An 18,388-nucleotide genomic window follows, 5' to 3' on the forward strand; every position below is an offset into this window, starting at 1 on the left:
CTCATTAAGATTGGTTTGAAATCTAATTCATTCCGTTGCACGTGCAGCAGATGGACTGTAAAACAATGCGCAACAAAATTGTACTGCGTTCCTTTTCAGACATTAAATGTTTGACGACAAGCAACGTCCGTTCGTAAGTATGTACGTATCGTTTACGGTACACGAATCGGTTGTAACGTGCCGAAATCATTTGGATCACACGTAGGCCAATAAAACGGATCGACTTCATTTGTCAGGGCCCTGGAGCGGCAATATTAACCAGAGCGTAGATGAAGTATTGAGCTCGTTTATTAACGTCAAATCCGTACGAGAACAATTAGAAAACAACGTCGAAAAGCTATGCAGATCATCACCAATCTCTTTGGCGTGAGTTTCTTCCTCGTCTCGAAACGGCTAGGTTCTACATATTAAAGATTTTGACGGTCGGCTGTGAAAATCGATCTCGATTAACAAAACCAAACTACGGTTTGGAACGTGTTCAAGAACACAAAAGGACGTATACTAATTTCTAAATCATAATATGCTTTGTGTACAAAAAATGAATAAATAAAAAAACAAATGATGTATCCTCTAGCTGGTTAATATTCTAATGACGTTTAGTACTCGATGTGCAAACACCCTGATTGGACCGATTAGTCTTGGGTGGCTTTATGAGGTGGGTGCGCATTTCCCAAAGGATACACACAACAATTATACACAATAACGTAAATAAGATGGTGGTGATGGTTTTACTTACCACTGCCGGTGGTTTTCCTCCGTCCGATATACACTCCAGCTCCAGCGGTACGTTCTCCGTGACTGTGATGGACTCGGCGGGCACGATCCGCGGACGGTCGGGCGGCACCAGCACGGTGAGCGTGGCTTTCCGCGATCTGATGGCCGGCTCGTCGCGTTTACCAGTACCCACCTGACACTGGTACACGCCGTCGTCGTCCAAAGTTACCGGATTCAAATTCAAATTGTATTCGCCTGGGGCACAAATAAAACGGTGAGATCGGGGGGTAAAAATCACATAAAAAAAAAGAAAATAAATTAAAAAAACAAAATAATAATAATAAATAAAATAAAAATGAAAAAAATAAATTTAAAAACAAGAAACAAAAGAAGAGGGAAAATAGGATAAAAAGAAGAGCACTCAATTAGTGCGTTTGTTAGACGTGTTGTAATGGTCGACGGTGTACACATCGAACCAGTCGAACATCACGCGGTGGGTGACCGCGGTAAAAAAAACAGGGGGAGTGCGGTATAGAACACCTGCTGCTTCCGATGCTCTTCTCGCTGCCACCGCTTCGTTGTCTCCTCTATACAACATTGTGTATGTTATGCGCAAGAGGCTGCGGTAGCGGCGTGCACTTGCTCACTTAAAACGTGTACGCATAGAATAGTAGGTAGTACAACGAAGACGGTTGTTTTTATATTTATTTAAATTTTGTTCGTGTTCCTTCTCGAAGAAAAACTGGATTTATAATGCACCTATGACGCACAGTGGTTCAAAAATGAAAAAAGTTGGCCAATGTTGTAGTTTTCTCAGAATTATTTTATAATGATATATTATTTACATAATAATTATGAAAATAATAATTCATCTTCGTATACCGATTTAAAGAGCCTACACGTGTCTTGGTTTTGTCTCGAAAAAAGATCCTATTTAGATAATTAATTAATTTTTTTTTTTTATTTTTTGGAAAGAGAATAACGCTTATAAATATAAGTTAATGTAAGGCAATTTATATTTTCCTATTAATAATTTATTTTTTAATTTTCAAATATTAAAATATATGCAATAATAAAAATGAATTTCTCCATTGCTACCATCGGGATTACATTAACTTCCAACTTCTAGTAATAATGTATTAATAAATGGATGCAAATTTTTTTTTCTTATTACTGTAACTTAAGCTACTTATAACTGGATCTGATGGTAGTAATAATCTTTGAAAAATATCTAATATTAATAATAACATTGACGATTTTCAACTATGATATTCTTTATATTTTTTAATATTTTTATAACAGACTACCTGTGTTTCTTTGCTCATTTTTTCAAACAGTAAAAAAATGATTTTTATATGGAAGTACCATGTAATGAAATTGTAAGCACATTTGATGCCATTTAATGCTAATCATATAAATTTATTAATAATTGGTCAGTTTCAGAACCATAATTTCAAAATTTTCAAAATGTAAAGGTACCCATATGATAATGTTTGTAAAATATACTAAATCGTTCAATTAATATTTGATGATTTAGGTATTCCCGTTGTATCAGCTGATATTTTGAAGTGTTTAAAATATTGTCTTGCTGTATTCTCATCGTTGCTTGTCCCAAAATCTAGTTTCGGAATATCAACAATGAATACAAATTTCTTTTAAACAAATTTTATATTTTAATTCTTCTATCTCCTAGTAATAAATTATACCCATTAATTTGACTTGCATAAAACATAAAATATGAAGTAATATTAATTAGAATTATATTATATATTATTATTCATTATTATAAAACTGGAAGACCACAAGAATCGTTAACCTTAGTATTATTTATATTATTTTTGTCATTTCTGGTGCAAGTGTAATCATGTAGGAAATATTAAAACTAAAGCCTATCTACATTTGCTTTAATAAATCTATTGTTTTGTCAATTGCAACTGTTCCATTTTATAACATATTTATAAATATTTAAAATAATGGTAACAATTATGATACTGCACATTTATATTGATATGTAAGATATACGATTATGTTATATGAATAATATATTATGGTAATATTATATACTAGTATGGTCTTAAAGGTCGAAACTAAGAAGAAGAATAATATATATTTTATAGTATGAATAACTGTAAAAGTATCATATGTAATTACTTGTTATAGAACGACGAATATAAACATTTACTGATAATATCTATTTAAATTTGCATTTTATTATCCTATGGATCAATTTTTAAAATATTTAAAACATAATTTAACGAAATTTATTGTTCGTTTATACAATGAGTTATACTATTATAAAAAATATATTCGTGGATTTCTTTACGTGTAATCTGTGAAATTAAACCCATTATAAAAAATGAAAAATCAAATAATGTACCTTGTTTAATAAAATATTGCTTATAAATAAAGGCTTTCAAACTTCAAATGTTCACTACAAATAAACAATCAAATAGAAGCAACTAATGATAGTATTTTGTAATCAGTAGATTATAGTCTAAGTATCGTACTAACTCGATGAATAAATTAATTAAATTTGTATGTTCATAGATGTTAACAGGTTTATTATCATTTGTAATAATGTACATTTCTGTTATCACATACGGGTCGTATAATATCAAAAAATAATAATATAATAAAATGTAATAATTTAATAAATAAATAATATAATAATAATATCAGTATAACTTCATAATCGGGTCATCAAATAGGTACTATCTTTGTAACTTATTCAACGTAAATTGATAAGAAATTTGATTCAATTAAATTTAATCTGTAGTAGAAAATTAAACAATATGATCATTATTAATAAAATATCATAGTGATTATGAAAAAAATCTGTATTTTGTCAACTACAGTTTTTATTTTATTTTATTTTATGTATACCTAATATTATTTTGCAATAAGTCTTACATATTTATACGCATCAGGTATTATACAAAACATTTTTAATATCATTATTTGAGTATTTTCAAATTCAAACTATCGAATTTTGGCCAACTAGTTTCATTTTATAACCGTAGCGCGACGCTGCGGTCCGATACGATACGAACATGTAAAAACGAGATCGTCGAAGATTTTTAATACACAAAAGATTAGATGGCGTATACAATAATAATGTAAATCGGTCTTCGGAATGTCATCGTTATTATTACGTATGCACTACGCAGTGATTACGGACGGACAGTGTCAGTCCTGCTCGCGGACCGAGGGGAAGGTTTATTCGGTGAACATTATTGTTTCAAATCATTTACATATAATGTGACGTGGTCGCGAGGAGAGGCATACGAGGTTTCGCCTCATCGGAACAATATAACATAGCAATACGAGTATACCTAACCCGTGTTACGTGCACAGTGACGCCCGTCAACGTGTGTCCGCATTATATTTAAATCAGTTCGAACGACATGAAATATCGTGATCGATGGAGTTTTTAATAACGGTCACACAGGTTGACGGTTCTCCGATGCTGTATGATCAAACATTTCGATGTTTGTGTCGCGCGCCGTACGTTCGCGTCTGAAAAACATTAACTCTTCGGGCTACTCGTCCGAAAGCGACGGTGGGGATTTTCAACGAAACGGCGTGTATAATGTCCTTGCGTGCGTACAAGTGTTTTGGAACGTTATCATAACGTACGGCCGACGTTGACCGTCTGTCGTGGTGTATTTATGTAAATTCACAGAACAAGGGTATTCGATTAGAAACCAACCACTGCGGTCAAAATATTATTGTGTTCGAGTCGAAATCTCCACAACGTAGGTGTATAATATCGTATAATATCTTTTTGTACCATTATTAAAACGCACAGTGTACAATATTAATACCATGTTGTTTTTGACCGCGTTACGTATAAAAAAAAAATTGAAAAAAAAATATATAAAAAAAAAACTATATTATCGAGTTCCACTGCACGGGATGGTCTTCGCGCTGTCGATTTGAATTAACGTTCGTATTTGCCTACCTACCGAATTTTCTGGTTATGGTTATGATACGGCCGTCCGTGGCGTCCGATTTAATGTAATTAAAAAGCATTTGGGTAATTTATTTCATCGCAGTAATTGAAATCGACGCGGCATAAAAATGCATTACACAAATTAATTGATTAATAAGCGTTTAATAATTGTAGCAATTATTGTTTATGGGCACGGAAAGAAGTGATAAATAAACATTAAGTACTTTGGTGTACAGCAAAGAATGTTATATGACTTGGGTTGTAAAAAAATACAAAAATCACCTCTCCTTATAACATATTTCCATAATAGTTCAGCTGTAATTTCGTTTGCAAACTTTATTATTTTTATTCATTATCTAAACGTTAATTTATTAAATTCAATATCGTTGAACATATTTTGATTGAAAACTGAATGTAATATTTAATCACGAGATAAACGTCAAACCGAGGATTTAATATTTAATATTTCAAGGTTGTTTAGTACACGAAGAATACGTTTAGTAGCAAGTACTTAGAAACCGAAATAATAGTAACAGACAATTGTAGTATAGCAGACAAGTAATAGTGCAGTAGTCAAAGTAGTAGTAGTACAAATCTTAGAACTTTTAAAAACTTTTAAAAATATTGAATATTCATAAAATACATTGTTTAAAAATTACCGATGAAAAGAATATCTTTTTTTTTCTTTTTTTTTTTTTGAGGTCACGTTTAGTATTATAAAACTTATAATTCCTTTTAAATTTTAAAATAAAACCATTACGCTATTTATTATTATCATTTTTTCTTGTTAAAATTAATATCTCGTGTCTATGAGAATTTTAATTTAATTTTTTTAATACTATTATTTTCTCCGAAGATTTCCCTTGTCCATAAGCACTGTGTTAATTAAAACATTTACACATAGATTGGTTTTTTAGCAGATGAGATTAAGGAATGTATCTACGGCGTATGAACAATGATTTTTTTAAAGTTTAGTTTTTAAATTTGCTTCTGAATCGTATTACTCGTCGTACAACTATCTATGTGCGTGAACTCATGCGTACGATAAAACGTTAAGTATTTTCTCCCGTCGTAAATTAATAAAAAAATAAATATTAATATGTGTGCGTGTGAGTGTGTACACAGCGTAATGAGTTTTACATCGACTATGCTGATAAATCGTAGTCAACTGCGATCGTGGCGTAAGTACGTCCGAGTATGTACTTAATGAAAACGATTTATTACTTGAGTCGTTGAGATTTTGTCAAACTGGAAAAAAATCACCTGTTCGAACGTTCCAATCAATTTTTTCACCGCGTAAGTGTACAAAACCGAGTGCACACACCTGTGTAGGTGCGGCAACAATAGAATAACGTGCACTTGGTGCAATGTACACGTGCACATGAGTAACCCGTTCGAAAACGTCTCGATAATCGATTGGTGAGCGTATAAAAAAAATATAAACATATCAAATGCTTCCGTCGTGATCATTAACACGATTATTATTGGTTTCCGATAACGTTGCGTACGGAATACGGTTAAGTTTTACACCTGTGGTTTTCAACCTTTTTCGGATAGTGACCCCCCATTTTTTATTTTTTTGTAACGTGACCCCTTGAAAAAAAAATGTTGTTTTATTCATCAAAATTTCATTTAATTATCGATAAAATATTTACATGATTCAACAGTTTTGATTAGTTTACACTTAAGAATTTTACATAATAAATAATTTACTTTGTTCTTTTTTTTTTTTTTTAATAATTTGGAAAAATCATTACATCCATTATTTTTGGCGACCTTCAGGTTGAAAACCACTGTTTTACATCACCGCGGAACAATATCTCGACACTGGTATTATTATTGCGGCGGGCGACCGCGTGTATGGTTTGTACGCGCTAATGTTAAACGGAATCTAACGATGGCTGCACAGGAAATACGAAAACCCGATTGACTTGTTCGGGCTGCGTGTGCTACGTGTGCACACAAGACTTTAAGCTATAGCGTACAACACGCGGGCCCGTGAACGGGTGGATTAAGAAAATACTCGTGAACATGTCAAACCCGCACGGATCGTCGAACGCACTTAATAACGATAGTAAAATAATGTATGCCGTGCATTATCTCTTCGTATACGTCTTCGTGTGCGTCCGCATACGCGACGAACGAAATGATGTTCGAATCGATTGGTTCTGGACTGCGTTGTGTCAAACACTGCGAAGACGTTATGTATCGTGGCCGAGATGAATAGGACTGCAGTAACATAATTACTACATAAATGAGAATAAAAAAAAAATTATTTACGGTTGTCGTCGTTTTCGACGGACTCAATGATAAGTGATGGTGATCCGTGGTACTGTCTAGAAGAAGAAAAAGAAAAACACGTAACGGCGACGTAACTGCCGCGACGTCTCGAGAACTATTGTACTATTACGCATTTGACGTCTTTGTAAGAGCCGATCGTCTCTGCCACGGGTGTAGTACGGTCGGACGGATTTTCGGACCGTGTGTTCAGATCGCAGCCGACGATCGCGAAGCGGCGCAAAACACATCGCAGCGGTGACGGGTATGCAATTTATGTTCTCCGGTTATTACAAACATTGAACGTCTAGGGTGCATTTCGCGTACGCAACGAACTAATCACATAGGGCTGTGACGTATTATTACAATTGAAAAGAATAATAATTATAGGTACGAGACTGTATGTACGCGTACAATATACCTAACAGCATAATGCATTGGAATAAAAAATAAACAACAGCTGTAATGAAACGAGAATTCCAGGATAATTATAAAAATAAAAATATTTACGATAACAAAACGAACCCCGCTGCGAACACCGAATGCATGCACTCAGAGTGTTAGGTACCTATTACATAACATGTATGACCTTTTACGTCCGCACCTTATTATTATCTTACGAAAAACTCGAACTAGTACGTAGATCGAAGGGCGCTTGTAAATTGCGCCCAAATCAAGTAGGTAGTAAAAATACTATAGTAAATTGCGCCCTGCTTTTTTTTGATTCTAAAATAGGTAAAGTAAATTGCGCCCGAGATTTTTCGGGGTTTAAAATGAGTATAATAAATTGCGCCCATAGTATCTACTATTTAAGTAATCTTATATTTATAATTTTATGAATAAAATATTAGAGTTACAATCTGAAATTTATATAAAAATGAATAGTATAAATGAAAATTATAGGTTCATACATTTCATTTGTTCCTACACTTCAAAATACCAAATCAATAAAAAAAAAATTTCAAAAAATTTCAAAAAATTATTCAACAATACAATGAAAATACTATTATGAGGTGTGAAGATGATGTCTCATTATTATACAGATAACTTATAACTGTATTTTTTATTATTAATATTTTCAATCTAACAAAAAATATTTAAAAAATTATAGTTAATACCGTAATATTTAAAAAGAAAATTAATTTTCTTATTTTTATTAATTAAATTTTTCAATTCAAGAAAAATAAAAAAAAACATATTTGGAGGACAGTGATAGTCGCCTCTTTGTGGTGTCCTCTGGGTAATGCCATGTAAAAATGATATTTCTATTAGGCGCAATTTACTACACAAAAATTTATACCGGAAAAATACCGGGCGCAATTTACGTTTGCCCAGATCGAACTGTTAACTCCGTAGCTATTATATTCAAATGCGGTATGTGTATGTTATTTTTCAAAACAATCTAGGACAGTAGTTCGTCGTCTCGGTTTTGACGTTGGATCTGTAAAAAAATCAATTGTAATTCAATGCCATACATACATTTATCCATAAAAAGGCTTCAATTTCATATTAAAAGTTAGTAAAATTAATTTAATTGAAAAAATGGTGTTTACAGGAAATAATATAAATTAATGTTATTTTACAATTATTATAACAATAATAAAAACTTTTTACACGTAAAGTTATATTGAAATTATGTTTTTATTAAATATTTCGTAGGACACCTATCGAAAAATAAATGAAATTTCGATCGTTCGTATAAGTAAAAATATACTGTAAAATTTTCCGAATTTCTATGTACAGCTATATTAGTTCTACAAAGATTTATTTTTTTGAATCTCCAAAATCGTTTTTTTTCATCCGCGTTATAAGCATCGAATACCTGTCATCAATAAAAACATCACGACGGCTTATAGTATAGTCTCTATGCGTGACATACGTATAGGTACAGATGTATCTGTAATAATGATCCGGTTACCGATCAACAATATGGAGGAGGTACGACGTTTAATTAATCGAAAAAAGTGCACACAATAATATAAAATATACACTCGTATCTTATTGTAGAATATTCAGATAAAGTTATGTATTTTAGTATTTGACTCATCGACTGTTATTGAAATAAGTGTATCGATTATTAACTTTAACTTGTTAAAGGAAATGTAAAAGGTTTTTTTTTTTGAAGAAATAAGACGACGACTACTTTTCCTTTATCGTTTTCAAAATGTTTGCTATTATCGTAATAAATCCGAGTACAACTCTTTCAACCTTCAATTCGATGAAAACAAATAATCAATGTTTAAAAAACACATCGAAAGCTTGTACTTGTGTTTTAATATCTTAACAACAATGCCGTTTTTTTTTTTTAATATTCTTTATCATAGTTTGTGTTATAATAGGAAGGTATTTTCTTTCTTTTCATAGGAGTCTATAAATTAAAAAATTATATTGACTCATTATTATAACTTACTTCAATGTTGAAATCATTGTTTTACTTTTAAAAACCGTAATAGTTATGTGATAGAAAATATTTTCTTATTTTTTAGCTATGTATGTAACCAGTTATATAGAGTTGTACCGTACAATATTTTGATTTGGCTTATATTTTTTGTTCGTTCAGTATTATGTTTGATATTATATTTTAATGTTTTCTTTATTTATTAATTTTGCATACTAAGTGAATTTGTTGTTGCATTGCGTATAATATATACATCACTAGAACTGGAGAAAAAAAATTATATAAATTGTATTTGTAATACGGTTTTATTTTATTTGCATTCGGTTTTAGTCACGGATTATTGCGTGTGCCTGTATAATATCAATAAATCAGTAAAAAAAACGACATTAATGAAAACATTATGACAAAATATAATATATTATGATTATTATTTCATTAACAACTGCGATAACTAAACGAATCCCGACTCGAATGATGAACACTTGGTTTTCGTCGGTTACGCTACTATATCACTACAACGTTGGTTTTTCTACAGTCGTGCGCTGCTATTACCACAACTACTACAACTGCTACTACTATATGTATATATTACGTGCATACTACGAACACACAATATGTAATATTGAAAAAAAACGAATATCCGTTTTGCTGAAGAGAAAAACGGAATACAAATACATAAACTCCAAACAATACGTCATACGCGCACTTCACAACGGTACACGTTTCATTAAACGAGTATATACATGGTATAATGCGCGGAGTTAAACCCATGCGTTGTCGCAGCGAGGATGTGCAATGTGTAAGTGCGAGAGAAAATGCAAAAATGCAATTTTAAAATCCTTGTGATAACAATATTACTATACGCACACAGATATATATACGCGCGTAGGATTTTCTGTCCCAATATTTTTTATTTGCTTTCATACAGAAAAAAATCCTTTGAAAACGATCATATGTTAAATCTAATTTCGCGGTGCGACGTGCATCATCATATCGTTTACGACTACCCAGCTCTCTCTCACATCTAGCATTTCGTAACCACACCGGGGTTTCATTCGAATATTGAGCAACGAGGTCGATAACATTAAGTATGAGTATTTCTTCGTCCACGGAAACGATCAGGTACCATTTGTACATGTTATTATACGTGTAACGTATACGCCAGCGTACCGTACGCAGTCGACTTAACTTAGTGGCGCTGAAGTTATTTTAAAGTCGTAGGGCAAAATGATGTACATCTAATTCGAACACACATATTTTTTTCCGAAAACACGTAATAAAACTAGTAAGACTGACAATAATGTTATTATGATAGGGAAGACTCCACCAGAAACTCGTAGGAAGAAAACTGCATACACTTGTGTTTCAACACCCTTAATATAGGACCTCGCATCCGGTGGCGCCAAAGTTATATATTTTTTCCGAATCATGCGAGGGAAAGCGAGAAAACGAATTACCATATAATATGATCTATTACCAAACATCCACCCCTAACGATAATTTGTCGTAGAATCAGTATGAGTAATGCGATGGAGATAAGGTTCGACTTGGAAGTTTAAGCGGGGCGATTTGGTGCAGTACAGGCATGAATAACAACGATAACAAACGTACACGCGGGGTTTGGGCTAACTCCTCCACGGTCAACGTAAGGGAAAACAGAAAAAACAATGACCCATTCAGTATACAAGTATTGATATACTCGTATATATAAATGCATTTATTTTATTAAGATTTTGTAGGACATTGAGGAACAATACTGCCACCCACTATTGAAACTTATACAATACGAGAATGTCGTATTAAATGGGATTTTTAAATTTATAGTCAATTTTTAAAGAAGTGTAGCGGTAGCATGTGTTTTTAACTAATCCAGTTAATATTCAACAATAGTCAAAATAGGCGAACGGTGTATTTCAATTAGTAGAGTCCTTACGTCGAATAAAAACTGATTTGCACGTATATACGTATTTAAACGCAAAGAAGCAACACATCCAGTTGCGGTCCGGTCCTAGTCGTGCGATGTGGCATTTTGGAAATATTAATACTGAAACCGTGGACAAGAAAAAGAGAGAGAGTCGAGCAGTTAACAAATTATGTAAAAACTGTATATACATATGTACACAAGCAATCCAGAAGCCGCACAGGAGTCGGCGGTCAAACCGTTCCCGTATGTATTTTCCTACATGATGTTCGCGGTGACGTGTATGCGATGAGTGTATATTTACCAATGGAATCGCTGCCGGTCATCGTGTATCTCGGGTAACCGTGGTAGGAAAGGTTCCTGTTGGTGCCCAGCGCGAAATCGTCCTTGGTCCATTGCAGCTGACCGGCCAGATCGGCCACTCTACAGGGCAGCGACGCCGTGGTGTCCACGACCACGCTCAGGTCCTCGGGTTCGACCGTGAACGATTGCTGGTTGGGCGAGACCCCGGTGACGGCAGCAGTGATGACCGCATAAAAAATTATCGTCTTCAATCGTTTCATCATGCTCGTTCATCTGTAACGCAACAATGATAACAATAAAATCAAAACAATGACGACAATGAATTCCGGTTAAGTAGATATTACCGGAGAGACATAATATTTGTATGTGTACACGCGCAAGGTCGCAGGGCATTGACGAGTGTAAAAGATTAAAGTTCGATAAAATTTCAAGTTACTTGGTTTTTTAATTTTATTTTAATTTGTTGACTTTGTTTCCGTGACATGCGGAAACTATAATCAATTTATAAATCTTTTAGTAGTCTCGTGAAATGTATTTTTTTCAATTTCAGATAATAATAATTTAAAACTACAATTATTTGCATAAACTATTGTTTTAAGTACAAAAAAAAAAATCAAAACTAAACGTGTTGAATATTCTTGAATTAATATATTAAAATTAAGTACGTACATGTATAGCTTTATACGAATACCTTATAATTCAGTCAGAAAAAGAATGCAATTTATTTTTAAGTATAAATCGAAATACTTTTTTTTTCCTATTTCACTTTTACTAAATTTTAGAAGTTAACAGAAAGGATAAGTAACTAATAACTTTAAACCTAACTAACATTAATCATGATTAACTTAACGTAACGAGTTAACACGATCAGTTAAGGTAGTCTGCAGTGTAGGCGCTGTGCGTACGAACAATAAAACGTATTACCTCGTCGTATGTAGACGGGGAATTTTTCACGCGCAATAAAGTCTGGCAGTAATTATTATGCGTGTACAGCTACCACGGAGACGCGTTTCGAGACGCAAATGTGACGACCGGAACCACCACACGATCCAAGTTCATTCATCGTTGTCGCACAATAAACTGCGTACGTTCGCATACATAGATTACGATGTTTAAAATGAAATATATTACAATGTAGTAGGTTGCGCTTCTGCTAGCACTGCAAAGACGTCGTCGCGACGGAGGGACGAGGGAATACGCCGAGCATATACGCCCCCCGCAATATTGAATTCCAAAACGGAAGAAACAAAAAAAAAACGTATACCAAAAGGATGAATCGCGCTCGCAATTGAATATTTTTTTACCGCGTCGATAAACGCGACGTTTGTTTATTGTTGGTTCGAATAATATATACATTTGAGCGTTTCCGCTCAAATTTATGTATTATCGTCGTCGTCCGATTCGAACACGCGTTTCATTCAATCGATTTGGTCTAGAATTATATTAATAATAATAATAATAATAATAATAATGGTCGTTTACGTGGCTTTATGTGTAAAACACGTGAACGTAATAATTATATTACCGTCGTCGCCGAGGGCACGAACGGCTTTCAGGACACTCGATTGTGTCTTGCGCGACGGTAGGTAACGACCGCTCGTCGTTGAGAGTATTAACGATAAACACGAAATTAATGATTCGTCAACACACGCTATGCTGTACTGATACATTTTCGAGATAAATATTCCGGTAGTTATTTTTTTATATTTTGTATTTTAATTCTTCGACACCTGCAGTGACCCTTCCCCGTCACCCGCACATAAGATTAAGTTTTTTCGTTCAATTATTTTAATTCGTCAACGGCGCGCGTACGTATATATATGATAATACAAAAGACTTCGTCCCGATGGAATTTTGTTGGCGCGACACACTGTGATTTTAATCGAATCCGAAAATCTCATTATTCATTCTTTGTGCATCCTGGTGGTATTCTATAATATTATGGCATTGTGATCATAAATGGCCCAATCCGCGAGTTACACAATATCGTAATTGCGCGCTCGCGACGTCCGGATGTTAGATCTCGAATGATGATCAGTCTTATTGGTTTTGTACCATACGATGTTGTTCTTTATCAGTCAACACTTTTCCGTTCGTAAGTCCGCGTGCCGACGATTTTTCGCATGCAACAAATCTTCGCCAGAGAAAACTGCGTTCAAGAAATAAAATGCGATGAAAAGTTTGAAAATAGTTTTAAATTCGGTCCAGAAAGCGTTTATATCGTTACAATAAAATTTAAAAAGTCGTACAGATTTGTAATGTTTTATGGTCGTTGGCAGTTAAGCGACGTAAATATTGACATTTCACTTTCTTTTTGAAATTGAGAAGAGACGATGCATGGCTAGGGTTCTTTTACGTCACGATTGATTGTTCGCCCGCGGTGTAGTGTTTACGACTTGTCAGGTCGTTCGATAGATGTTTTATGACAGTATTTTTATACCAAAATCGAAATCGTGTGCGCGTAAAACCGTTATTCTTAAGCTCAGACCGGCCTGGGTCAGTGAGTGACTCAGGACCAGCTGCTACGGTGTTTTTGCAAGTAGTTTTCGTCCATACACATACGATGTCGGCAACAATCCGGTAACGGGCCTCATTAACCGCGTTCCGATCACTTTAACAAGATCAGAGCTCGATCATATCACACACGTATCGCATTCACTGTTATATAACATTATTGTATGTACGGCTCGACGGAATCATTACGACGATTACGTGCGTAAAGAGATTACATGGATGTGCCACTGCATTTATAGTACGACCACGTACGGTTATAGACGACGCAGATTTCGTGTAGTAACAAACGGTTACGAGTCACATTTTGTAATGTTCACCGCGCGCGCGCAGCGGACACGCCTTTTCGATTTCCAGGCCCAATATGTGTTTAGGACGTCCAGACGAACCACCGGCTAATAGATTAATACCAGTACATGTACGACGTGCGTACGAGATCACTGACAGCCGTACGGTTTTATCAGCTTTACTCGTTCTTCCGGTCTGCGGTCCGGGACGGAATTATTTGTGCGGTTTGTCGAGCGTCGGATAACGTACGGACGGCAAACGAGACGACGCGTTATTATATACGTGTCTGGTAGAAATCGATTTTTGAACACCTCCGAAGCTGTAAACGGCAGTGCCCACATCTTAACTGTGTGTGCAGACACTTATTGAAATAATAGACACGCGGGGCGAGGTGCTAAGCTTTAAACAATATACGAACCGTATAATTTCAACCGAACCGTACCGTATGATTTATCCCCGTCGAAATCCGTTCCGATTCGATGTTTATAGTATATTCAACCGAATATAACGACCTCAGGTTTAGGACCGTAAAAACGAAATCAATGTGTACCCGTAATAACAATGTGTGTTTAGCGTATATACGATACACTTGTGAGTTGTGTTTACACGTATTTTGCGGTTGTAGGACGATACGCACTCGTACATGTATAAAATGTACATATTATATTGGTTTACGCGCGTCGACGTGACGTAAAAAAAGGGATCTGAAATACAATTGGTGGACTTCAGACATGATATTTTTCAACACGGTGCGCTCTCCAATCGTACAGGTTATATTCTTGTGGAAAATATGGATTCATTGAATTCGGAAAAATGCAACAAAGCTCATGCTGTGCCGCAAAAACGAGAAAACGTGACGTTTTCGAAATCATTTTACCTGTAATAGTGTACTCAAAGCATCCGATTTCATTCGTTGAATTCAGTTCCGGAAAAATATGAACACACCGGAAAATGATACGCGTTCACGACTAATTCGCAGCCTCATAGCCGTGTTTTTGTATCGCGCGTTTTGATCGGTCGACCATGATAGAGGTTCGACTTTAGAACACTATTTCGAAAAGGGCGACGACGTACATTGATTGACGCGTGGCCAATGTTATTTCTACGTCATTCCGAGCATTGTACAAACATTGCGCGATATTACAATAACGTATCGGCTTCAAGAATTATCATAATTGTTATTTCTGTTTAGTAAAACGGTCTGGATCGTAAAAGCCATGTTAAATATGTTATCGAACAAACGGCACGTCATGCTAAACAACGCACTGTAGCAGCATACTATTATAATATACACGTGTTTGCCACCGTCGCTGATACGGACAACAAAAACGCCCTAAAATAAAACTAAAAAACTTATTTTTTTTTTTTTAATTTTTCGCGCGGATCGCACACAATATTATTATTATTATTGTTGTAATTATACAACGCGAGTGTGCAATAATTTCTTATCGATAACATAAATCAGTATTCTCCAATCGTCGATAAGAGAAACGTCAATGTGATGCCCGTTGAAAAACATTCGAATAAACGGCGTACAATACGCGTTATAAATTAAATAAACCATATGTCTTTTAACACCACTGAACTACTATATATTATGTTACCGTCACGAGCGACAACGTACATTATTATTTTTTTTTTACAAATGTATATGAAATGATAATAATATAGTTTATAATAAAATATATAACAATGTTTTGAAACATCTGACGTAAATGTTTTACTATTAGTTCGGCGGTTAACTGCCAATCTACAGGCGGCTGTATATACGCGGTATAATGTAATATTAATATTGTGTACTCGTTAAAACCAAGCTGCGATATGATCATCTAATGCACTAGAAACGAGAGTTTTATCGTTATTGTGCCGCCATCCGCGCGAACGGCAAAGGATCGCGCGGTCGAAGCTGCCCTGTCCGCATAGACATAACCTATACTATTCTAAATAATCTATCTATTAAATCTAAATAGCCTGCGCGTGTTGAGTTGTAAGACAATAAAACGGTATTTAATTTTACTGTGGACAAATTGAAAATATTATTCAGTCGTATCTAAATATTTATTTATATATTATACGAAACACATTTACACCGAGGTCTTGTTTCCGATGCGTATTCGATATTGTGTATACCTTATGGTTGAATATTAATTGGATAAAACTCACGTGACGCCTGTTATGTAAAATTTCCAACAGGTGTGTATTATAATAAAGTAGGTACAGAAATCCTTCACGTTATTACTATTATGGAGGTATACTTATACTAAATTGACTCTAAATAGCTATCGGTTAATAAAAATATGCGTAATCACCACGCATTACTACTTGGAATACTAATCGGTAAATTTTTTAGCGTAAAAACGCGATCACCGATCATCGGTTTATGTTTAATTTATTTTCTCACAAATTTTATTTATAATATACCATATTAATTATTGCAATAGCCGTTCGACCTGTTTATCAGGCGTGTAAATTATATTTTAAATATTTACCTATAAATCGAGTTTTGAGTGTATCAGAAATGAGAAAATTATGCGCATGAAATCTGATTGTTTGCGGAGAACACAAATTATTATGTAGTTATGCATATTATAATACAATATAGTTATACGCAAACAAGTACGCTTTAAATGCTTTATATATGCTATTCAAAACGATTCCGGAAGTTAATCGCCGAAACAGAGGCCTGCCGGTCGGTCGGTCATCGAGGACAACATTTTGAGAACTATTCAATAGCGGTATAATATAATCCATTGACAAGCGCGTCATCCCGGTGGTTTTATACGCGGATCTCGCAACGAGCCGTTTTCAAATCGAAAAACATTTTTGACGTGCGACCTGAACCAAAGAACTACACGCGAACGCGGCGACGGTATACCACGGTTTAACAATGATGTCGAGACCACGTTTGTAAAGTTTCAAACCGAATACCACTCTCTAATATACTACTAGTAATACTACTCTCGCGCGTACGTTTAACGACGCTGTCGGTTACCATTTATCCGGTACACGACGTCGGAGGCGGCGATGCATTGACCGTGAGTCAGATGATCGGTGAATTGTACTGGGCCACGTAGAACGAAACGTAAATTTATTCATTAGGTCTGGCATGATCCGCAATCAGCACACTTGTTTGCAGACTACCGTACGAGTACAATTTCACACAGGTACATATCGCGCAGTGGCGTATTTAGACCAGGGCCCCCAAGGTATTTCTAAGTTGGGGGAGAGAGGGGGGTACTGAACATTTATTATTACATAAAAAAAAAAATTCTGAATATTTTTTTTAAAATTATATTCATGTAGAAAATAATTTGATCTGAAATACGAAACGAAAATAAAATGTACATTGGTAGGGTTCATTATCTAGTATAGTATTATTATCTAATAATATACGTTACTGTTTTTTTAAACGGACGGTTAGTTATAAAGATTAATTATCATTGTTTAATATATTATGATTTGTACGTTATCGTACGTCGTTGTCTATTTACAAACATATTCAAAGTTATTATTTTTATTTATATTTTACATTTACTTTTTTTTTTTCGTGTCCAGTTATTTTTGGAGTCATACCATATTTACTTATATTATTTAAGTATACATATAATGTCTAAACGTGTACATTTAAGTGGAAGTTTAAATAGGAAACTAAAATTACAACGCATTGAAAAAGAAAAACTACTCCCGCAAATAAATAATTTTTTTTTTAATAAAGATGTTCTTGAAAATAATTCATGTTTTAGAAAAACTATGAAATCTACGTCTGCGGAAACAACTGATGTAAGTAATTTAAAATTGTCCGTCTATAATTGTTTATATTAAATAAATGTTATATCTACAATTTTAGTATACCGAATTGTTGTTAATTCAGTACTATTTGACAAAGTCGAGAGTAAAGATAAAGTGAAAGTATTTTTATATTATTGCTTATACATTAAAAGCTCATATTTTTTTTTTTACTCATAGGCATAATCATTTCTATCTACGCTTTTGATTACTCAAGTTTCTAATATTCATTAAAATT

The 18,388-nt window shown here is 34.2% G+C and overlaps 1 protein-coding gene across 1 annotated transcript in view; it reads right to left on the bottom strand.

Annotated features, from left to right (window-relative positions):
- LOC112688950 (irregular chiasm C-roughest protein-like) overlaps positions 1-18,388 on the bottom strand; it is a 136,403-nt gene that overhangs the window by 106,875 nt on the left and 11,140 nt on the right. Inside the window, exons 2-3 of the mRNA XM_025562396.1 lie at positions 11,567-11,838; positions 737-969 (exon numbers count right to left, since the gene is read on the bottom strand). Of these exons, the coding sequence (XP_025418181.1) occupies positions 737-969; positions 11,567-11,828 (495 nt within the window). The 5' untranslated portion in view covers positions 11,829-11,838. The remainder of the gene's footprint in view (positions 1-736; positions 970-11,566; positions 11,839-18,388) is intronic.

The sequence above is a fragment of the Sipha flava genome, unplaced genomic scaffold (assembly GCF_003268045.1).
Source record: "Sipha flava isolate LNK unplaced genomic scaffold, YSA_version1 41_pilon_pilon, whole genome shotgun sequence".
Classification (NCBI taxonomy): domain Eukaryota; kingdom Metazoa; phylum Arthropoda; class Insecta; order Hemiptera; family Aphididae; genus Sipha; species Sipha flava.